The sequence below is a fragment of the Peromyscus californicus genome, unplaced genomic scaffold, assembly GCF_007827085.1.
Source record: "Peromyscus californicus insignis strain IS unplaced genomic scaffold, ASM782708v3 Scaffold_20__1_contigs__length_68692818, whole genome shotgun sequence".
Lineage (NCBI taxonomy): Eukaryota > Metazoa > Chordata > Mammalia > Rodentia > Cricetidae > Peromyscus > Peromyscus californicus.
Window position 1 is genome coordinate 62792747 of NW_026294503.1, and position 24079 is coordinate 62816825.

The following is a 24079-nucleotide window of genomic DNA, read 5'->3' on the forward strand; positions in this document are numbered from 1 at the left end:
ATACACCTGTAACTCCATCACTGAGGAGCTGAGACAGGAGGACTGCTACAAATAAAGGCTGCTCTGAGCTTCAAAGTGTCGAGGCAGGCCAGGAGAACACACTAAGACCTTGTCTTACAACACTAAGAAAGGGGAAACGGGTGGGGCAGTGAACTAATCCGACAGAGGAAAAGAACCTGGGGAATGGAGCCAACAACAGCGGGTAACTGGGAGCTTACATGATCAAATACTTCCATGCATGAATGAAAATGTTACAATGAAATTCATTATTATGTGCAATGAATACATACTAATATAGAACAGATTCTATCACACAGGAAGAATTGAAGACTAAAAGAGATACACAACTTAAAAAGAGTTACTTTGGTTTCAAGCAGCTTGGCCAACAAGAAAATATTCTTTGGGACAATTAACAGTATGTAGCTTCTAAAAAGAATATAGTTCATTGTGGTTAAGATATTTTCTGGGGCTGGAGAGATGGCTCAGAGGTTAAGAGCACTGACTGCTCTTCCAGAGGTCCTGAGTTCAATTCCCAGCAACCACATGGTGGTTCACAACCATCTGTAGTGAGATCTGGTGCCCTCTTCTGGCCTGCAGACATACATGCTATATACATAATAAATAAATAAATCTTAAAAAAAATGTTTTCTGAAGGCGAAAATTGGAATGGTGAATAAAAGATGTTCATTATGTGCCTGCAGGTACACACATACGTTCATCACATACTCACTAAGTGACGTCTATTAGTAACACATGATTAACTCCTGCACTTAGGTGGCATTTCTGTAAGAGTACAGTATAAAACTGAGATGTAAGACTGTAAAAACACAAGAGAATACAAAATGAATTTCAGCAAGCTAATAACCTATTGTTATAAATTACTGTAATTTGGAATCCTAACTTCGTAGTCCTCATTCCATTTTGCATAATTTAATAGCTTTACATATAAATGAATCTGAAGCAAAATGGTTACAAACGTTTCTGCTAAATCCAAAATGTTTGGCTTATGGTGAAACTACTACAGCATCACGCAAGGAGGAGAGGAGAGGCACTCCCTTCCACAAAATGCTGCTCAGGGGCTGGCTCACAGCAGCACCTGACTGCAAAAAAACCTTTGTGGTTTTAAAAATCTCCCTGCACATTTGTTGTGGTGTGGAGTGGGCACCGTGAAGGCTAAGGGACAACTTGCAGGAGTTGGTTCTCCCCCACGTGGTCCCAAGGCTCGAACCCCGGCTGTCGGGCTTGGCGGCAGGCACTTCACCTGCCGCGCCGTCTTCCTGGCCCTTGACTTGCATTCCCACTATTTAAACTTTCTGCTGTCATGTCAATTTCTCCTCTCCAAACATTCTCTATCACAGCACTACATAGCTCACAACAGCCCAGAATGCTCTACATGTGTGCAGCTAACACAGTCATCACGTGTGTCTGAGGTTAAACTAATGTGAATGGTGCTAGATAACACAGCTCCTCAGTGCTGCCCTTGAATCAATAGTCCAGGACTACTTGTCCACTTTCAACCCTTTTTAAAATCCTTGTCTTAAGAGTCCTGTTTTACAACTGACCACAGCAGTGGTGGTATCTTAACCATCAATTTCGTACACAGTTCTGCACTGCAGAAGTTCAAAGACAAATCCCAATTCTTAATTAGGTATGAGTACATCATCTTCCTTCTTTATCCTAAGCAAATACTTTCTTCTTATAGGTTCCAACATTTCTGAGGAAATATTTATTTTTTTACCAGTTTGTAAATTCCCATAAAAAATTCTCTAGTTCCAGCTAGGTTTGGTGGTATGCACCTTTAATCCCAGCAACTGGGAGGCAAAGGCAAGTGGATCTCAGTGAGTTGGAGGACAGCGTGGCCTACATAGTGAGTTCTACGACAGCAGGGCTATGTAGGAGACCCTGTCTCCAAAAAACAAAAGCAGAAACCAAAACCAAACAAAAAACAAAACCTCTAGTTCCAGTGGGGAGAAAGTACTATGTCTGCATTACTGGTAATATCATGATTAAATAATAAGTAATTAGTTAAACATTTGATAATGATGTTTGTTCTAATATTTCATCATACTCATACAGGTTATTCTCGCCTACAAGTGGCTTAACTGGAGAACACAGACCGAACTCCTGTGACACAGAATTTCCTGCACCTCACTCTAGAGCTGAGGTTCAACCCTCATCCACCTCACTGTGCTGCAGGAGGAAGGGGCCCCAGCTCCATGCTCTCCATTCACCCGGTCTGTGGCCCAGGTTAGCCCAAGTCCTTGGGATGGCAGTGGAGGTGACAGGAAGCTGGGAAGGGACGGCTGGCAAGTGACAAGCCGACAGAGAACTTAAGACCCCGGGGCTCCTGGGAAGCCTGACTCAGCTGCTCTGCTGCTGGTTCTCCTTCCAGGTAGTCTTTCTACAGCTCATCCGAGAACATGCACAAACCCTTCAAGTCCAGTAACGAAGAAGAAATTAAGCTAGGGGTGGTAGCTCACACCTATAATCCTAACACTTGGGAGGCCGAAGCATCAGGATCAAGAATTTGGGGCCTGCCTGGACTATACAATGAGTTGAAGGTCAGCCTGGGCTACTGAGTGAAACCTCTGTCTCAAGAAAACAAAAAAAAGGAAAAGAAAAGGAAAACTACTTATGTGTGTATCAATACATACTTGGTACAACATTCAATGACACAAAAGGTGAAGTACAGATTAACTGGGTCGAGAAGTCAGTCGAGCAGTCAGTATGAACGAGGCTCTGGGCTCAGTCTCCATAGTGACCCTCCACTGCCCTCAGAATCGATCTCCCTTTCATCCTTGTCGCTCAGCTCCATCACCAATGGCAAATGTTCCAGTTTCTTGTGTAGTCTTTGCTCTATTAAGTGATTATTCTGCCATTCTCCTCTCAGATATTTCAGACTCAATACAAACTTAAAACTCAGGAGAGCACATCTTTACTAAACATTACCATTTTCAAATAGTCATCCATCTTCAATTAACAAATTCCGTAATTATCTAGCAAGTAATGTTGCATTCTTGACTCTGTACCGTAAGCAAAGCCAGGCAGGAACCATATCACCATGTTGTGTGAAAGGAAGCACACCAAAAAAACTTCAGAAGACCTGCATTCTAGACCTGCTTACACTATTAATAGCCAGGTGACTTCTTTCCAAATTCGTAAGGTTTGAATACAAACTCACCTTTACCTAGTTCATTGGGTTAAAAGAACTCAATTATTTGATATACTAATATATAGAAAGCACACTAAATTCATTTGGATCTCTACAGAAGCCAGTTAAAACTAGTAAGATGCACAATAAATAAGGAACTGAATAAACATAAACCTCCTGCTAGACCAGTCATTTGCTGTATTAGTCACAATCTCACCCTCTAGTTCACTGGGTGAAAAGAACAACTCAAGTGTCAACAGAACAGCTTTCTTCTGAGAAAGTCTACGACCTCTAAGATCCTGCTCAGAATCAAAAGAGGTAAATAAATTCAACCGTCTCTAAAAAAATAATGTGTGTGTGTGTGTGTGTGTGTTCATGTGTATGCACACGCATGGGAGCATGTGCAAACATGCAGAAGCCATAGTTAACATCTGGATGTCGTTCAAGAAGCTGTTTGTCTTGTTTTCAAATCAGGCTCTTTCACTAGCCTGGAAGTCACCAAGGAGGCTAGTCAATGGACCGATGAGCCCTGGGCACCGGCCTGTCTTTCTCCCCTGCACCGGGATTATCAACGCGCACCATCATGTCTAGCCTTGTATGTGAGTGCTGGGACCTGAATGCAAGTCCTGACACTTGATGGAAAGAAACCACTTCCCCGGCTAAGCCATCTCCCCAGCCCCTAACTAACTTCTTAAAAACGAGTTTCTTTTTGTCTTTGTATACTTTGTTTATATACTGAAGAAAACTGTTCCTAGTGAGAAGAGGAGATGTTCTACCAAATCAAATTTTATTAAAGCAAAAAATGTTGAGCAGAGTTCACATTTTACTGAAGAAAACATCAGTTCAGAAAGGCTCTGAAACAACAGGAACAGAAGACAGCAGGAACAATAATGTTCCTCCAACATCTTAGAACTTGGAGCAGTTTTCAGAAGCCTAAGTATGGGAAACAGAGCACAAGAGGCTGAGGTGTACAATGGCTCCCAAGTGCACGGGTGAGGGCAGAAACGGCTTCAGGGCACGAAGGCCCCGGCCGCTCTCAGCATCTCGGGCTGCAGCTTTTCCTTACCTCTTCTGCTGTGCTGAAATGCCGCCTCTGCATTTTCTTAGGGCTTAAAAGACTTCGACGACATGAACCACTCCAGGATGGACTTGGGACAGGCTTAATAGGAAATGACTTTTCATATGCAGACACATGGCAGTGATGATTTGACTTTCCTGTAAAGGTGTTTGATAATCCACTAAAAAGAAAAAAAGTTTGTAAGAATTATTTTTCCTTTTAAGACATAAGAAGAAGACAGACAGCTAGAATGACAGAAGTACATTTGTGGGAAATATGTAAGCTATAATACACGAGGTTATAACATCAGGTTCTGCCGCTTAAAAGGTCTTAGATTGCTAAATCATATATTTTTCAGATAATTAAAACTTTTTCTTGGATCCACGATCTAGAATTTTCTTTCTCAAGAACCAAATAGCAAATAACGAGGTATGAGGGAGAACAAACAGACTAGTCTTTGCTGGACACCCCAAACTGGTAGCACACTAACCACATATGGTTTCTTCCTACCATAATTCACATTTCTACTCCACAGTCCTGTCCCTAAAGCTCTTTGGAAGGAATTACTTTAAATATATAAGGATGGATCAAGCTGAAGTCTCACAAGTGAACTTTTATAGTGAATTCTAAATTTTCCTACAGGGCCAACAGAGGGCTCTCCTCCTCTAGGAAAAGCAACCAGAAGGGTTTTTTTCCAGGCTGACCAGCACACTCTGGGATCCATAGGCTGTACAGCACGCTGTGATCTACCAGGCTATACAACACGCTCTGTGATCTACAGGCTGTATGGCATGTACTGTGACCTACCAGGCTGTAGGTGCTCTGTGATCTACCAGGCTGTACAGCATGCTCTGTGATCTACCAGGCTGTACAGCACGCTCTGTGATCCACAGGATGTATGGCACACTCTGTGTGCTACAGCACACTGAGGATTCTTATTATCTGCACCCTTTCTAGTGGGAAAACTGACATAAAAAAAATCCCTTTAACAGTCTACCTAAAGCTTACTAGTTTTAAGCGTTTCCCTCCTTATATGATGCTTTCCATCTGCCATTACCTAGCAGTCTGAAGTACTTACTCTGACCAAAATGATCTCTTCCACTTCATCCTCCCCGAGGACTCAATGGAGTTGCAGAGCTGACTAAGCTAACAAATTAAACTGCGGTCTCAACAGATATGGTCTCAATCGAAATGAGCTGACCACATCTAAAGAACAGCAAAAAGCAAACATACGCTCTTAACTTTAACAATCTATGGATTGTTAGGTATAATACAGTAGAGGAAGGAACAAAAGACTCCAGAGTCCACCCCGGGCTTATGTCCTTGGGCTGGGAGGGCCCAGCTAGCAAGACTGCAGTGGTGGTGCAAGTGTCTGCCAAAGACAATGGGTTTTCTTTTTTTGTTATTTTGGAGCTGAGGATTGAACCCAGGGCCTTGCATTTGCTAGGCAAGCGCTCTACCACTGAGCTAAATCCCCACCCCACCCCCACAATGGGTTTTCTACAGCATCTTTTGTACCTGTGCTTCCTGAAGTGTGTCTTCTCAACACTGAAATAACCAACTCCCCAAAAGTACGAAGGTATCTTGCAATGCCAGGAAACAAGCATCCTACCCACATTTGATGAGGTTGAGTCCACCAGAGCCAGAAGTAAGTTCAAAGGGGACCATGGCAGGAAAACCATGTCATTAAAATGCAAACAAGTGTCCCCTTCCCAGCTATTCTAGGTTACCAAACCAAAGCCGTCACAATATTAGCATTAAAAGACTAACAAGGATGGGCTCAGTGTCCCAGGCCTCCAAGTCCAGCTCCTCAGGAAGCTAGGGCAGGAGAATCACAGGGTTAAGGTCAACCTGGTGACTTAGGAGACTGACTCAAACAGGAAAAGATGGGACACTTGCCTATTAAAACACACTTAATTCATCATGATAATTAAAATTCATTTAAGCTATATGAAGCAATCATTTTTAAAAACTTACTTTGAAAGCTAGAATTTTAAAAAAAGAACTAATCGGAGTTGGGGATTTAGCTCAGTGGTAGAGTGCTTGCCTAGCAAGCGCAAGGCCCTGGTTTCAGTCCTCAGCTCCAGGGGGTGGGGGGGGGGGGGACGACTAATCATCTATCCTACCTTTCCCATATTAGACAATGTTTTCAGGGTAATCAAACAGCCTTAATTTATGAAAAAAACAGTGCCAACTAATAAGAAACAGTAAAAAAGTTTCATTAACTCTAAAAATCATTAGATAAGGATTTCCGGTTGATATCGGCAATTACTAAGGGATTAGATAAAGTGAAATTATTCACTTACATAATGCCAAAGTAACCACATTCAGATGATATTCAAATCACACACGCTCTAACTGTACACCAGGGACCTGACTGTGAACTCTCTTGTCCAATGTCAATCTACTGTCACTAACAACAGAAGAGTCGGAACAAGTATCTATCTTCTAGTGTGGTACAACACAGTATCATTATCTCATTGAGTCAAAAAGTTAACTTACAAAAGCACAGGGGATGGAGAATAAAACAATGATACCATGAAGAAGGAACCTATCTACTCCAAAGGCACTATCAGGAAAGTGTCGGGCCACTAAACCACAAACAGCCCCAGGCCCTCCTCCCCAGCCATTCCAGACCACAGGGGACTTCAGGGAGACAGCTGACAAGTGCAATACCACATAGGATAGTGGTCGGGTAACCGAGACATAAATGATGCTAAGAAAGCTGAGAGAGAAGAGTAGGCCCAGTATTCGGGGCTGATGAAACAGTCTCAACACTAAAGGTACTTGTTGTATGAGCCTGATGACCTAACGACCCCTGGGACCCAAGTAAAAGTGGGAGGTATCAACTCCACAGAGCTGTCCTCTAATCTCCACGGCTGCCATGGCACACAAACCCATACACATATCACATCCTAACAATAAATACTTAAAAAAAAAAAAAAAAGAGAGTTGCATAGTGTGAATTAACCTTTGAAAAAAGATCTAAAGGCACCAAAGATATTTGACAGAAAAAGATTTTTTTTTTCCCCTTTTGTGGTTTTTCAGACAGGGTTTCTTTATGCGCCTTTCCTGGAACTCACTCTGTAGCCCAGGCTGGCCTCGAACTCACAGAGATCCGCCTGGCTCTGCCTCCCGAGTGCTGGGATTAAAGGTGTGCACCACCACTGCCCGGCAGAAAAAGATTTTTACAAGTTTGTCCTGAGGCTGATAGAAATATGATGTTTTATTTTTGCTTATTGATATTTTTAAAATTTTAAAAAAGCATATGCATTGTTTCTATAACAATTTAATTAAAAATAACAGTATGGTGTTACCAATTCTTAAAAGTCACTTGTCAAATAATGCATGAACATTTTAGTGAGGACAAAACCCACGTACTGCACAGTGTACAACATGAGTGCAGCTACCCGCAAGACAGTCAGACAGGAGGAGATTTGGAGGAGCTTGTGGGAGTTTAAAGGCTTTCACCTGATTGTCAACACTTTCATTTTTACAATATAGATATACTAATTCTTACATAATTGAGGAATTAAAGAGGTGAGAACGACCCCGAGAGCCGTATACCCCAGAGTCCACGTGCTGCTGATAATACTCGAGTAAGAGGCACTCTGTTGGTTTCAGTCAGTCAGAAAGCTGAGTTAACCAGGAATCTAAATGACCTCAATTCCGCAGACATGTACAGAGAATTTAAGAAGTTATAAGAAGAAAAGCTTTATTAATACATGGGCTGGGAGCCAGGCGTGGTAGCACATCTGTAATCTCAGGACCTAGGTGTTAGAGGCAAGAGAATCAGAAGTCTAGAGTCATGCTTGCCTACATACTGAGTTTGAGTCCAGGCTGGGCTACATGAGATCTCTTCTCCAACAAACAAAAATCAATATACTGATGGGCTGGAAATACAGCTCAGTGGTAGAGTACTTGCTAGTGTACACAATTCCCTGGGTATGATTTCCCAACACTGTCAAAAATTAAAAATAATAAAGTATCTGAGACACCTGTCTTTAATGAGCAATACAGCTCTGGCAAGGGAATAAGTGAGGTTCATGAGCTGGAGAAAGGTTCTCGATGACCCCTCCCTTCCACCCTCCCTCCCTCGGCTCTAACTAGTACAGATGTGGAGCAGCGTCCAGTCAGCTCATGTGGAAGGCTGCAGACTCCGCTGAGTTTGTTACCACTCAAGTTGCAGAGACTGACTTCATTTCCACTTTAGAACTTGTACTGGCTATCTGAACATTATCCTAAAGAGTCCCAAACACTTAACACCCACCAGGACTTCCTTCAAAAGTGTCTCTCTCTTCTGATGATTTACAAAATTTGGCTATCATCCAAATTCAGTACAAAGGAAATGGATTGGTAATCTTGTTATGGTATAAAGCCCTAGAGTGGTATTACTCATCGAAAATTCTAATGTACATCTATTTTATAACCTTTTTTCTTATATCTGAAAAAGGATTTGGGAAGAAGGTAGACAAAAAACTAACCTTGAGGTCTTTCGGGTTTCGAGGTAAAGACTTCGGCTATTTCTTGATTTTTGTAACGTTGAGACTGATGCTGGAGTGGAGTTTCTCCACTGTCCATTTGCACTTTGACCGAAGGTTCTTGTGTCATCTGAGCCAAGGAAACTGTCTGAGGAAGGGTTATCTAAAACAAAATAAAAGTTTGAATAAGTTGAACAAATAACTAGATCTAGGTCTTTTCATGATTGCAACCATGTTCCATCATTGCATTCCAAAGTAACGTAGCATATTACGATGTCTCTCATGGAAAAGAGCCCAGTCTCAACTGCCAATAAATCTGCAGTAAGGGAACTTCTACAAACTATAATTGATTCAGCCATACTAACCTGAAAATTGATGAAGGAGCTGAATCCTGCCACAGCCATGTGCCTTATCTGCATCAATGTGACTCCGTGGTGTCCACCAAAAGTCAACATTTTACCCCAACTATATCTTGCAAGCACTCCCAGGCCTGGGCCTGAAAGAAGGTAGGCCAGACCAGTAAGACAGCAAGTGGAGGGCCGAGGAGATCGTAATTCAAATGAACAACAGTTATTGCTTAATAAGCAGCTGGTGTCACTTTTTTCTGTGTGGCTATCATGTCCCATACTCAGGGAATCTCTCAGAGTACAGATCGAACTGCTGTCCATACTGGCTGGCTTATGGCAGGAATGACCACTATATACCTCTGGTTCTAGTGCGATCTTCAGTTTCTTAAAGCCACAGTCATCAGATGTATCATCAATATTCCAATGTTTGCTACTACAATCAGACTGAGGATTATTTATTATTTTAATCTTATGAATCCTGGATTATAAACTAGAGTGACAAAAACCTCTTCAAGCTTTAGCTAGGAGTAGCAGAATAATTTCTATGCCTTCCTTTCTCTACTAGGGGGACCACATGAATTAAAACAGCTCTGACAAAGTAACTGCAGACATTAGGCTATGGAATTCTAAGGAGCTTCAGTGGAAACATATGAATGATAATTCTCCAGTCTCAGAATTTGTGTCTTATACTAACAATATTCTAAAGCTCTCCTTTCAAAGGACACTTAGAGAAATTTTGCTCAACAGTATGCATTTATGTTATTTAAAGTATTCAGGGTGGGTATGGTGATACACACCTGTAATCTCAGGACTTGAGAAGCTGAGACAGGACAATCACAAGTTTAAGGCCAGCTTTGGCTACTGTGAGATTGTCTCAACACACATATGCAAACACATATGTGTACGTGTACACACACACACACACACACACACACACACACACACACACACACACGCCTTAGTCTGTCTTCTAATACTCTACCCAAATACAACAGCCTTTAAAAAGAAGGCTCCTTAAGTAAACCATAAAAACAGGATTTGGGGCAAAGAGGATGAGGGGGAGAAAACTCAATCCAAGATGCTGTTAGTATCAAATGATTCACCAGGCAGTGCAGTCACTTAGGCTCATAATTAAAATAAGTAAATTCATTTTCAAAATGAATCAGAACTTTCTTCCTCTCTAGTAAACATGTGGGCTTAACATGTGTGACTATGTTACTCTAAGGGCAGACACGAGAGAGTCATAGTAAGAAACCCAGAAAACAATGCTTGCCAAATGCAAAGTAGCAACAGTAGAAATAATCGGCTTTCCTACTTCTTGCTAAATGATCTAACTAAAGATGTTTTGAGGAAGAAATCTGTTAAAAAAAAATAGAAATCATCTTGATAGATGTGAAATTTGAGATCCAGGATAAGTCAGAACAGCCTTCCCTAGAGCACTCACTGGAGAGGGAAGCATGGGCTCAGGCAGGTGGTCTAGCCCTAGCCAATGGCATTGCTGAAGAACCCCTAATCGCTGGTAGGGACAGAGGACAAATAGCAGGATGCAAACCTTTTTTTTTTTTTTTTTTTAAGAAAAATTTAACCTGTTATTTTGTTATCACTAAGAAATTAGAGTTATAAAGCCAGAAACAAGGTAATTTATTAAGTGTTCAGACATGTGCACAGAACCAGAATACAACGAAAATGTAATTGTGGTTATGTTCTAAGGAAACGACTGAGTGCTTTGCTCTGCAAGTTTTCTGCAGAGACAGGCTGCATGTTTATGAACATAACAAGCTATATTAAAAAACAAGAGTATGTTCCACTGCTCAGAGGCTCATTGCTCCCCTCCCCTCAAGCTCTTACCTATGGACTCTATAATAAAACTTCTCTCTACAACTCAAAAAAAAAAAAGGAAGAATGTGTCAGATAATCATTCACTGTGAAAATAACCCTGTATTTCTCCCGCTAACATTGGGATTTATTAGTTACTGAAGTAACAGGACACTAAAAAAAAAACCCAAACCTACTACATGTTAGCTTAGTAACCTAATTTAACATATTTTCCAAAGATATTGAAAATTTAAAGCAATAGAAAATTCTTTTTGTCCCATCTACTTTTTATTGCTCACTTGGATTAAAAACACTTCAAATTTTTCCAGTGTGCTCTTCATTCATAAGAGTGGCTATGACAGGGCTGGAGAGATGGCTCAGAGGTTAAGAGCACCGACTGCTCTTCCAGAGGTCCTGAGTTCAATTCCCAGCAACCACATGGTGTCTCACAACCATCTGTAATGAGATCTGGTACCCTGTTCTGTATACATAATAAATAAATAAATCTTTAAAAAAAAATAAAAAAATAAAAAAAAGAGTGACTATGACAAAGTGTTGCATTTATGCTTTCTAAACAATTCAGAAAAGTCACTTCCTTTTAACAGTCTGAGCAGACTTTCTGAAAGGCTTTATCCAGAGACAGGTCCAACAGAACAATAAATCACTGGCTCCAGATGGGGGCTTTCCTGTCTATTTCCATCTTGTAGAAGACAGAGGATGGCAGAACAGCAGATGAGCAAGCACCAGCAGTGCTACGATCAGACCGTACCGGGTACCTGGAGACCCACACCGAGCCCCATCACAGGGTGCGCTCAAAGTGACTGACTGCATTCAGGCAGACAGCAGAGACCAGGCTGTGCAGGGCTTGTAAAGAACCGGAATGGGGATGCCAAGGAAAAAGGTTTTAAAGTATCTGGTAAAAAGCAGCTTTGTTTTTGTGTGGTGCTGGGGATCAAACCCTGGGCCCTATGGATGTATATTAGATGTCAAATTCTGACTGTCAGCTTGTTTAATCAAGAACGAGGTGAACCTGACAGATGAGCAGATCCCGTTTCAATCTGTAGATAGTACACAGAGAATGAGGATAACGGAGAGCTCAGCCTTCCCTCTTCAGCAGGACTTCAGTATTCAGTTATTTTTCTCTCATGTATATAAAACTATTACAAAATACTTTTATTTTCTTAAAAAGGTCACAAATTCAAGCGAGAGATCAACTTTAGTGAAAGATTTTTGGTATGGGGATCAACTGTGGTATGATGATAAACACAGGAAAAGTGTAATAACTCAACAATTTGTGGCTGGAATCTGGTCAAATATTGCCACAGTCAAGAACAAGAGGAACCGGGATAATCTCAGATATATCTTTGTCAGTATTAAAGTTCAACTAAAATTTAAGAAAAAAACTGTATGAATGCTTTCAAGTGGTGTTAATAATAATAATCAACAATGGCAAAGGTATAGTGGACTTAAGCCCTAGGAAAAACAATGATGACCCAAATGAGGGCGCTGGGCATTTACCCCAAATCATAAAGCCTTGGGGTCCAATTGTACTTCAGAATTACCAAGTTGGAATTTTAGCAAAATAACCTGTTATTCTATGACACTTGCCAGTATAATCTGGAGCAGTACTCTATAAGCAAGAGTGAAGTCAAAACAGAAAACTCTTCATTTTAGCTCATGTAGGTTTTAACATCAAATCTAAAAAAATGTTTTTAGAGCTTTTGGAGTTTGAAACTATACATAAGGGATTATGACTGTGCCTAACAATGCCACAGATTAAAAATCAGCAGAAAACAATAAATGTGGAGAAGAACATATGAACGGATAGAAAACAAATGTATACCATGAATATATGCAGAGATAAATCAGAAGAGGTCAAAGAGAGTGGAGTTAAATAAGATTTGGTTTTTAATCAAGGGGTATAAATCTAATTTTCTATAGACTATTTATTATGAAACAATTATTTTAAACAAATGGAATGCTTCTATCCTATGGTGAACTGGCATATGAAATAACAAGCAAACGCAGCATGATTCAGATGGAAATATTAATGATCCGATTTCATTACTCAACTGTTTTTCTGTAGGATTAATAATGAACTGTCTATCACACCAGATTTCTTTGTTCACCAAAAAGCCCTTTTCAATAATAATGGCAAAAGAGTTACTTTCTGAGTTCCTTTTCACCACTGAAATCAATCACACATACTATGTAGAGGCCACTGCCCATCCTGAGGGGAAATCTAGTGCCCAAGGTGTAGTACCACCCACCTAAATAACCCACACTTAAATATAATATAAGTCTAAAAGAACATCATACTAACGTCTTTTTAGGGGAGGAGATCTCATCTTGCTGACAAAGAATCCTGAGGAAGCCAAATAATAATAATTATTATGTGCATATTTATTCATATTTATCATAAGCTTATCCTTACCAAAAAACCCTCTCATGTAGGCAGACTCTATGGTATTCCTGTTATTCCCGTACTTGTGGTAAAATGGGATTTTAAGTGATAAGACCTGGGAAGACCACTGTAATCTTCCGGAGTCATGGTGCCCAGAGACCATGAGCAAAGTCTTAGTTACCCAGGTCAGGGGCAGAACACTGTCAGAGCCTAAACCTTAGGAAGAGGCAGACAACAAGGCCGCTGGCCAGGGACAGGAGTCACTTAGAGAATGCTAACTTCTATCCTGGATCCCAGGTTGAGTAGCAAAGTCCTTGAATACACAAGCATATGGCTGTGGCAGGCGCTAGACAAAAACATGTAGTTAACATTTCCTGCCCCGAAGGAGGAACGAACTTGGACAGAAATAAATTTTCAGGTTTAATTGTTTCAAGAATAGAAATGTTAGCCATGTGGTTTAAACCAATATGAAACAAATACCCTTTGTATTACATACACAGTAAAAACAAAACAAAACCAAAAAACAAAGCTATTTTACTTTCTATAATAAAATAGACAAGGAGGAGATTACAAAAAAACTTTCCCACTCAGAAATTAGTATTTGGTTGACATTAAATCCAAACTATAATAGCAACTTAATGCAAACACATAAATACCTTATTAAAACGATGTGATAATGGGAAAATGCCATGTTACTTTTGACAATGCTTTCACCTTTTTTTATAGTGCTGGCCGGGGAGGAAACCCAGGGCTTTGAGCATAACAGGTAAGTGCTCTACCACTGAGCCATGTCCCAACACCTGATAATGTTTTCACTTTTAGAGATGGTAAACACAAAGTATTTGCTATAAGAAACGTGAAGGGTGTCTGGTGACTTGAATACAAGCAAGGAGCCATACCTGAGTAATAATCTGGATGATAAGCTGCACTTCTTGTAGAACATGGGGAAAGTCGGTCCAAAGTCCCCTGCCTAGAAGGCAGGATCTAAAACAGAAGATTGTTTTCTTAAAACAGACTTTTGACAAAGAGACTAGAAGACTACACTAAGGAAAACATTACTAAACAGGACTATGATGTACTTTGCAACCCACTAAACTATATATATATATATCTATTATATTATAAATACGTTGTATACTAACAAGAAAAAGACAATTTGGTGAAATCATTCAGATTTAAGGGGAAAGATGGGAAGTAACTACCTGCTCTACAACGTACAGTATGTTCACTGGGTAGCTGAACTGCATTTACTATATTCTATCAGAAAATAAGCTGTAACATGTTACAGAAGCCGAGAACATCAACTTGGTTTTGATTCTTTTGAACACTTTACAGACTACTTTTTATCAGGGGTGCTGTTGCAATCTTAGCATGCGAATAAAATAGAAACATATATGCAAAACTCACATGACTTGGGGGACCAGTGCCTAACCAGCTACACTGAAGCAGATTCACACAGAGACAAATGATCTCATTCAAGTTACCAACGGCTTTTCTACTGAGCAAGACTATTTTCTTGGTTTTAATTTAAAACATTACATTTATTTCTTGTCCATCCCCCGGCATAAGTGAGGAGGCAGAGGACAACTTGAAGGAGGCGGTTTTTTCCACTAGCAGGGAGTGCCTGGATCCGCTGAGCCATCTCTCTGGCCCAAGGCTGCTTTCCAGCAGTGTTCCTGTTCCTTTAGCATGCATACAAGTCAGCTAGGGATGCTTTGACAATGCAGCTCTGTTCCAGTGGTAGACACAAGACTCCGCATTGCTACCAGACCCCCAGCGATGCACATGCTGCGTCTGGGCCAGACCTTGAAACACTCTGAATTACATCACAGCCAAGCTCTGAATGGCTGTGCACCTGCCCACCTCAAGCTAATGCTTAGTGATTTTAAGACCTAGTTTAAAAGAACAGAGATCTATGTGTCAACAGTTTAATATCCAGAGGAACCATGAAGAGCTTTCTAAAAAATATTATTCTTAATTCCTATATCATCTGTTTTGTTTTAACTTTCTTATCTTAAACCAAGCAGAAATCCAAACACTAAAATTATTTATTCTAAAAAGTTCATATGCTTGGACTTTTTAGTGTGGCATTCAAACTGTATCAGATGAATATTTATAATGAACAAAACAATTAGTTTATTAAAGGAAAAAAATTATTCCTAACCTGCTGGTCAGAAAGTGAAAGCTGGTCCTCTGGAAAACATGACTGTGGCAGGAGATGGGTTTTGAAGGTGGAGTTGTGGTTCACCAAAGTCACTTCTCCAGCATCCATCTTCATCCCGTCGGCAGTATCGTCTAGGGAGAGTCCAGATGGGATCCAAGTCACACAACCTTCCAATAATAGTTTCCTATGAATCAATCCTTCACCTAATAAAAGTGATTCTCAAAGAATTAGTCCAATAAAACCCCTCTTTCTTAACACGGAAGACACTAACTGGCCCATTTAGAATTGACTGATATCATCTAACAAGTAGCTCAAAACCTATACAAGAATAAAAAACACCCTGATTTATAGTTCTTAAAATAATAAAATTTCCCCCAAAGAAAACTTTTAATGTCTTAAGTATAATGAATTTAATATTTAAAAAGACAGGACACTGGGTAAAGAACCATGCTCTAGAAGTCGCAGCACTTGAAAAGCCAAGGCAGACAAGCTGACCCGAGTTTGGGATCAGCATGGACAACACGGCAAGCCCTCTCACTAAAAAAGGGAAGGAGTTACACCACCATTCAAAAACTGTTCATCCTGGTTCATTTCCTCTCCTCACCCAAAACAGTGCTTTAGAACTGGAGCCAGGAGTCGGAAAGATGGCTCCATGGGTAGGAGTGCTTGCTGGACAAGTAGGAGAGCCTCAGTTTGAATCCCCAGGCCCCATGTAAACAGTGGACATGGCTGTGTTTGCCTGTAACCCCAGCACTGTAGGGTAGAAACAGGCAGATTCCGGGAGCTTACTGACCAGCCAGCTAACCTAGCAAAAACAGCAAGCCTCCAGGTCAGTGTAAGTCCATCTTAACGGAATAAGACAGACAGAATATTCAAACTCCCCTTTGGGCAAGCATATCTACACATACATGTGCATGTACCCTCCCCCCACATACCAGCCATTAAAAACTTAATCCACTTGATTTTTCTGTAAAAAAAGTAGAATTTATTTGTACGGCTCTTTGCATCATCTCCTCTTGATGGCTAGCTACAGTCCCATGGCAGAATCTTACTTCAGAAACATTTGTACCATAAAGAGCTGAAACAGGAACTCAGTGACTTACACTGATAGCAGCCATGAGAAAGTGGAAACAGATGAGGAGAGGGAGAGGGCGGACCAAGGAAAGAAGAGAGTGCATGGGGGGGGGGGGGGGCAAACATGGAGAAAAAGTAAAGAAAAGGTTAAGATGAAGTTAAAGGAATCATGGATGTAGCCATTTCAACTTATTCCTAAACTGGCTGCTATTTCTGTACACTGAGCTCCTTTACAGATATAATGCTGTGAATGAAATGGGGAAACGTTCTGATTGCAAAGTTTCCATATCACTAGCGACATGAACTATTTTCCTTCCTCAGATTCCTTATCCTACAGGAGGCAGTGCGACCCAGTACTACAGACCAGGGTCTGGACTCTGCTGGATACAGTGTATGACTCCCAGCTGGTTTCCAAACCTGCATCTCACTCTCCTTGTTGATACATTGTTGGTACAATCCTGCATATTTTGTACACACTATTCGGTAGCCTTGTAAGATGGCTGAAACAATGAGATGAATTAACGTATATTAAGTACTTGGAGTAGATACATAGTAAACATAATAAATACTGCTAGTGTGCATTTGTTTTTTTCAATGAGTAAGAAAATGATCTTAAATGATTCTGTAAGCAATGTATTAACCAAAGGAAAATAATGCTGAGTATATGGTAGTATTTAATTAGGACTAAGATCTTGTAATATTATTACTATGCACAAAGACACAAACATAGCAAATACTTGGAAAACTCGATCTTTCTCTCCAGCCTAACTAGTCAGTAACCAAGAGGGCTGAATGAGTGCCTTAGTTAGTCTTACCCATTTCAGGTCTTTTTACATCACTGATTTTAGCAAAGATACAAAATCCTACGAAAGAAAACACAAAACATAAATATTACACCGTGAAGCATCTAGTTCAAATAGTATAACAGGAACTTACACAGACGTGACATTTATGTCATTAATGGAGAAAAATGGCAAAGGCTATTGATCTGTTGAGAAAAAACTGAAAACTACAACCGGTCTGAGGTGTTTGCAAACACTGCTCCGTGGGTGCAAACTACTCTGCATTAGACAGCAATTACAGATAGCCCGAGAACCACAGGTCATCAAAGCAGAAAGCAAGTAAGCCAACCCTCAGGAGACTGAATCGTGTGGACAAAAATCATGCAGTTAGTGGCTGCAATGAAATGACAGCTAGGAATTCTCCCTACTCCGCTGCTTTTCTATTACCTCACAGGAAAACATTTTCTAAGCAAGTGACCGACTTTCTGACCCTAAGATTCTCTTCTATAAAATCGTGTTAGCGGACAACAAAATGACAAGAATTTATTGAGTACAGTCAAGGAACACTTTCAGTTGTACAAGGCACTCCCTCTCTGCCACCCCCTCAACATTATCCATCAAACTGCTAAAAACCAGGGTGGGAACACAGCTCGGTGGTAAACCCTCACATAGCATATACAAGGTCCTTTATTCACTCTTTAGTGCCAAACCAACCAACCAAACCAAATCAAAGCAGCTTAAACCAAAGCTCCTCTACCTATACAGAGGTCCCCCTCACACAGGAGGTATGTTGCAAGGTCCCGGTATATGTCTTGCTGGGAACAGGCAAAAGTACCTTGTCTTAAGTATTATGCCTTCAGACTCCATTTGACCTGTAGGGTGAAATAAAGTTCAGGTTCCCAATCCCTAGGGGAGCTGGGAAACTTCCAATAGCTGACCCATCTCCCCCTTAAAATACAGGTCTCTAGAAACATGGCTGTTCCCAACAACAGATAGGACAAATGAATCTGACTGGCTGTTCTGAAAGGCTTGCATTGTCTATCTGATGGAACATTCAGGGAGCCCCTAATCTTTGAATTCTGACTGGTGAAAAATTATAACCTGGCAACAAATGTTTGTGGTTTTTATGCTTAAATACTTGCTTCAACTAGCATTTGGGGTCGCAGTTCGGCCCCTGGGTCTGTTCAGCAGCCCTGACTGATTAGTCCCGCCCCTTCCCCACTTCTTTTGTGCTGCCCTGCATTAAGACTTGAACTCAGCCGGGCAGTGATGGTACACGCCTTTAATCCCAGCACTCCGGAGGCAGAGGCAGGTGGATCTTTGTGAGTTTGAGGCCAGCCTGGTCTACAGAGTGAGTTCCAGGAAAGGTACAAAGAAAGCTACACAGAGAAACCCTGTCTCGAAAAACCAAAAAAAAAAAGCCTTGCTTTGTGGTAACTCCTTGTGTCTGCTTGGATTGATTCGGAGCCTCGGAACACAACTGTCTGAAACAACAAGTGGTACTGAATTGTATACACACACACTTCCTATATATACCTAGGAAAGTTTAATTTAAATTAGAACAAGAGATTAACAACAGTAATAAAAACAGAACAGTTCGAGAGGCAGAGGCAGGTAGATCTCTATGAGGTTGGAGACCAGCCTGGTCTACAGAGTGAGTTCTAGGCCAGCTAGAGCCACACAGTGAAACACACACTCTGTGTGTATGTGTTCCTATATCGTCTTTCTCAAAATAGAGAATTTCCCATTTATTTTCTAAATACGGTTGATTGTAGCTGCAACTGCAGAAAGTGAAGTTACAGATAATGAATTTTCCCAGAAAAGGGTTGGGGTAGTTAAGAGCCTAACTCCTCGGAGCTACTTAAATAACATAACCACACACCCACCCACTTTCAGTGGCGTAGTTAAGCAGACTGAGCACTTGATCATCAGGTCCACAGTCCTCCTGATTCCTCAAACAAGTCAAGGGACTATGTGATGTCAACAGACTTTCTCAATGGTCCCAACGACAAAGAGCATACAAGGAAGGCTGCTTCAGTGAGCAGAGTGCCTGGGCCTGCCAGGAAGGATTCCCCAGAAGGTTTAAAACTTAAGATTTAGGTTTCAACTATTTCTAAATGCTCAACATAGCAAAAAGCTTCTACTTAGAATTTTTGCAGGCTATTTTCCCTTTCTTTAGTAGGGTATAATTCTTTTTTTTTTAAAGATTATTTTATTTTATGTGTATGAATATTTTGCCTGTGTGTCTGTGCACCATGTGCATGCCTAGCGCCTGTGGAGATCAGAAGAGGGCATCAGATCCCCCAGAACTGGAGTTATGCATACTTGTGAGCCACCATGTGGGTTGAGGGAGTTGATCCTAGGTCCTCTGGAAGAGCAGCCAGAGATCTTAACTACTGAGCTATTCCTCCTGCCTTAGGGAATAATTTTTTTAGGGTCCAGATTAATGTGGGGGGGGGGAATCCTACCAACCAAGGTCACCTTCTAATTGTGATTAGCACACTCCACACACCTTTTTTAAAAAGAATGCCAAGCCAGGTGGTGGGGGCCACACCTTTAATCCCAGCACTCGGGAGGCAGAGGCAGGTGGATCTCTGTGAGTTCAAGTCCAGCCTGATTTACAGAGCAAGTTCCAGGACAGGCTCCAAAGCTACACAGAGGAACCCTGTCTGGGGAAAAAAAAAAAAAAAAAGGAAGAAAGAAAGGAAGGAAGGAAGTTCCAGGACAGCCAGAGCTGTTACACAGCGAAAGCCTGTCTCAAAAAATGAAGAGGAAGAAAGAAGGAAAGGTGGAGGAGGAAGAAAAGGAGGAGGAAGACAACCAATTTAAGAATATTGTAACCAGAACTTAGAAGGCAGAAAGATTTCAAGTTTAGGCCACTCTGGATTATACAGCAAGATGCTCTCTCAAAAAGAAAGAAAGAAACCCTCTGGTATCCAGTAGAACTATCCCAGATCATTTCTTTTTCATTTTAGAGACGTACAGGGGGAAAACAATCTAGATATGGAGTAATTCAGAAAAGTTAAATGACTTGCATGAACTCACACAGATGGGGCAAAAGACCCAAGACTCCCTCATCAAGTGCACATCTCGGGCACAGCACAGCTTCAATCCCTCAAACATCCCATTCAGAGATTCAGCTGGGCAACCGAAAAATAACCTCCAGCTAGCTTTGGGTACTCGATCACGGCTTATATCTGTAGATTACTAAAGCTCCACATTTATACCTTAATACACATACACCTTGTTTCTGTGGTGTGCTTCTACAACCTTCATTCGTAATGGCGTTGGAATAAGAGATTTAAAAAACAAACATCGGCCAGGCGGTGGTGGCGCACGCCTTTAATCCCAGCACTTGGGAGGCAGAGCCGGGAGGCAGAGCCAGGCGGATCTCTGAGAGTTCGAGGCCAGCCTGGTCTACAAAGTGAGTTCCAGGAAAGGCACAAAGCTACACAGAGAAACCCTGTCTCGGGAAAAATAAAATAAAATAAAAAACCAACAAGACCAAGATTCTGCATGAAGTCCTAGATAAGGAACCTTAGATGTCTTCAAATTCTAGCAAGGAGGACAATTTTCCTTTTAAGAAAATCTTTCTTGCTGGGCGGTGGTGACACATACCTTTAATCTCAGCACTCAGGAGGCAGAGGCAGGCAGACTTCTTTAAGTTTGAGGCTAGCCTTGTCTACAGAGTGAACTCCAAGATAGCCAAGACTACACAGAGAAACCCTACTTCGGGTAAAAGAAAAAGAAAATCGGCAGCGGGCAGCGATGTTGGCAGAAGGTGGAGGCGGTGGAGAGAGTCCGCGGCTGCCACGGCGACAGCGAAATGGCGGAGAAGGCGATCACCAAGCCCCAGAGAACCTGAATGACGCCTACAGACCGCCCAGCTACTTCCTGGAGATCCACGTGAGCAACCCGCAGGCTGTGGGGGTGGGCCGGGGCCGCCTCACCACCTACGAGATCTGGGTCAAGACAAATCTTCCTATCTTCAAGCTGAAGGAATCTACTGTTAGAAGGAGATACAGTGACTTTGAATGGCTTCGAAGTGAATAGAAAGAGAGAGCAAGGTGGCAATTCCCTTTTAGAGGAGATGATGGAATATTTGATGATAATTTCATCCAGGAAAGGAAGCAGGGACTGGAACCGTTTATAAACAAGGTCTCTGGTCATCCTCTGGCCCAGAATGAGCGTTGTCTTCACATGTTTTTACAGGGTGAAATAATAGATAAAAGTTATACTCCATCTAAAATAAGACATGCCTGAGTTTGGACAGAAGAGGCAGAAACGAGACCATTAATGATTCATCCACACCAATGAAGAAGTTGTAACTAACTTAGCATGCTGCGCAGACACTGGTCTAACATGCCCTGGGTATGCTAACACTCACACGCTCCCTTTCATTTCCGTTAGTTCATTTGCTTTAGTGGCACGCCCTGGTTGAGTCTCTCTACTAGCTCTGCCCTGCCGTGTCCGTGTGCACACTGTAGCCTCACAAGCCCCTAGAACCCGAGTCCCTAACTAAAGCTCCTGACTTGGCCTTATCTGCAGTTTGTGTGTCTTGTTCCTTCTTGAATCCGATTGACTAGAACATTTCCCCCCAACTGTGTGATGCCTCCACTCGGTCCTAATTTATGTGCAGGAGCACGACAACTATTTGTCTCCAGTGCCACACATACGAGGTGTACTTTGTGTGCAGAGTGTGTCTTTCTTCGGGCCTGTAATCCCCTTCACATGGAAGATTAATGAGGGAAATCTTTTTTTTTTTTTTTTTTTTTTTTTGGTTTTTTCAAGACAGGGTTTCTCTGTGTAGCTTTGCACCTTTCCTGGATCTCGCGCTGTAGACCAGGCTGGCCTCGAACTCACAGAGATCCGCCTGCCTCTGCCTCCCGAGTGCTGGGATTAAAGGCGTGCGCCATCACCGCCCGGCTAATGAGGGAAATCTTTATATTCTGTATAAAAACAAAATCAAATTTATATACTAAAATCATTTGTCTAAAAATTTAAGTTGTTTTCAAATAAAAGTTGAAATGCAAAAAGAAAAAGAAAATCATTCTAATAATTCATCCCTAGTATGCATCAGTCACTGAGTTTACAGAAAGAATATTCAGCAGCTAGTTATTAATGTGGAACACAAGTGAAAGAGAAACCTGGGGGGAAAAGATGAAGTCTTGGCTGCAACAGAATACAAATGGATAACCAACTAAACTAACACCTTAAGCACCACAATATTCTACAGCTTTAAACAGTACTTAACTTCTTTCATACATACACTTTCTATACTAAGTGTGGAATGCTGGGATACAAATACAAATAAGATCTGGTCTTTGCCACTTAGAAGTTCATAGGCCAGCCAGGTGTGGTGGCAGACACCTTTAATCCCAGCACTTGGGAGGCAGGGGCAGGTGGATCTCTGTGAGTTCGAGACTAGCCTGGTCTACAAAGTGAGTTTCAGGACAACCAGGACTGTTACACAGAGAAACCCTGTCTCAAAAAACAAAACAACAACAACAAAATTCACAGACCAGTAGAGGATGCCAGATGTGTTCCCAGACACAGCAAAGAAGTCAGTGAAAGAAAAAAAATTACATCACCTCAGCCACAAGTGGCAGAACCTGTTTGTACACTCATCCACTCCCTCTCTAGACTCAGTTCAACAGATGAGTGACAGTATACCCACGTTTGCAGTTGGGATAATGAACTGAATAAATCGGATAAAATAAAGCTCTAAAAGGGACAGGAAGGCAGGCAGCCTAATTGGAACGTTAAGGTTCATTCATTAAGGTGTCACTGTAACCTCAAAGTCAGTGTCATCCACATGTCAGCAAGAGTTCTGAATACAAATTATCTGTGTGAAGAATACTTATGCACGTTCTACTTCATCCAGAATTTCCCATTACAATGAAAACCTTAAGTCAAAGAGTCGGCAGACTATACAAGACGACATATATTTTTACAAGAATCACCACCACTCCAACACAATTAAGTATGCCACATGAACTAAATAATTTTAACAAGTGTGAGTTTAAAGTGATAAAGGAGCAAGTTATTGCCAACAAGATAACAGAAAAACTGTAGAGGTACTGATAAAACAGAAATCACCAAGCTCAAGACCAGAGAAACCTAGCACATATCCAGAAAGATCACGTTAGGATATAAGAAGAAAAGGTTCAAGACAATTACCAAGACGAGATGAGCCAGGTAAGAAAATTGTGGCAGTTAAGGGGGGTTTCATAACCTGTGCAGAGGGTCCAGACGGTTCTCTCTGGTGGTGGTACTAGCGATATCACATCTCAGGGAAATACCACAGGGTAAAAGAGTTGGAGAACTGTTTACGTGAGACACAGAAGTAGTCAAGAAGTATCACTCAGGTCTCAAGGAAGAGGAGAGGTGAAGCAGGTGGGATTGAAAGCGGAACTTCCTTGGTGAAAACAGCTCTCCCTTGGAGAGGACCCTGCTCTGGCGGGAAACTCCAGGAATCCCAACCGGCCTCTTCTCCGTGGAAAAGTGGAGCTGGGCGCTGAGAAGGGCCTGCTGTGACCGCAGGGAGGTGGCCTTTCCGCGGGTCAGGAGCCAGAGGCCTGAAAGGGCGGCCTGGGCGAGCCCAGCTACCAGCCCCGGGCCAGACAGCCGCCACCGGACAGCAGGGGGGAGTGGAGGTGGTCCCAGGGGGCGGGGCGGAAGAAAAAGCACTGTCCCCACCGCGGTCCCCGCTTCCGCTCAGCCCAGCGGAGGCTGGCGGGCCCGGTCCGACACAGCCTCCCGGCCCAGTCTCCCTCCATCCTCACCCCTCCCCCAGTTTCCCGC

At 41.8% G+C, this 24079-nt stretch overlaps 2 protein-coding genes across 6 annotated transcripts in view; one reads left to right on the top strand and one right to left on the bottom strand.

Annotated features, from left to right (window-relative positions):
* Positions 1–24079, bottom strand: part of Senp1 (SUMO specific peptidase 1) — a 67175-nt gene that overhangs the window by 42982 nt on the left and 114 nt on the right. Inside the window, exons 1-7 of one of the 5 annotated variants that reach the window (XM_052748817.1) lie at positions 23511–24064; positions 17309–17356; positions 15420–15550; positions 14155–14239; positions 13175–13216; positions 8693–8852; positions 4218–4389 (exon numbers count right to left, since the gene is read on the bottom strand). In XM_052748817.1, coding sequence (XP_052604777.1) covers positions 4218–4389; positions 8693–8852; positions 13175–13216; positions 14155–14239; positions 15420–15550; positions 17309–17312 — 594 coding nt within the window. In that variant the 5' untranslated portion in view covers positions 17313–17356; positions 23511–24064. Of the gene's footprint in view, positions 1–4217; positions 4390–8692; positions 8853–13174; positions 13217–14154; positions 14240–15419; positions 15551–17308; positions 17357–20893; positions 21006–23455; positions 24065–24079 lie in introns of those variants that run through there. The other 4 variants (XM_052748815.1, XM_052748820.1, XM_052748819.1 and 1 more) reach the window with 4 other exon arrangements.
* Positions 21044–21328, top strand: LOC128117033 (sorting nexin-3-like). Its single transcript, XM_052748824.1, has one exon. The coding sequence runs from the start codon at positions 21044–21046 to the stop codon at positions 21326–21328; it is 285 nt and encodes a 94-aa protein (XP_052604784.1).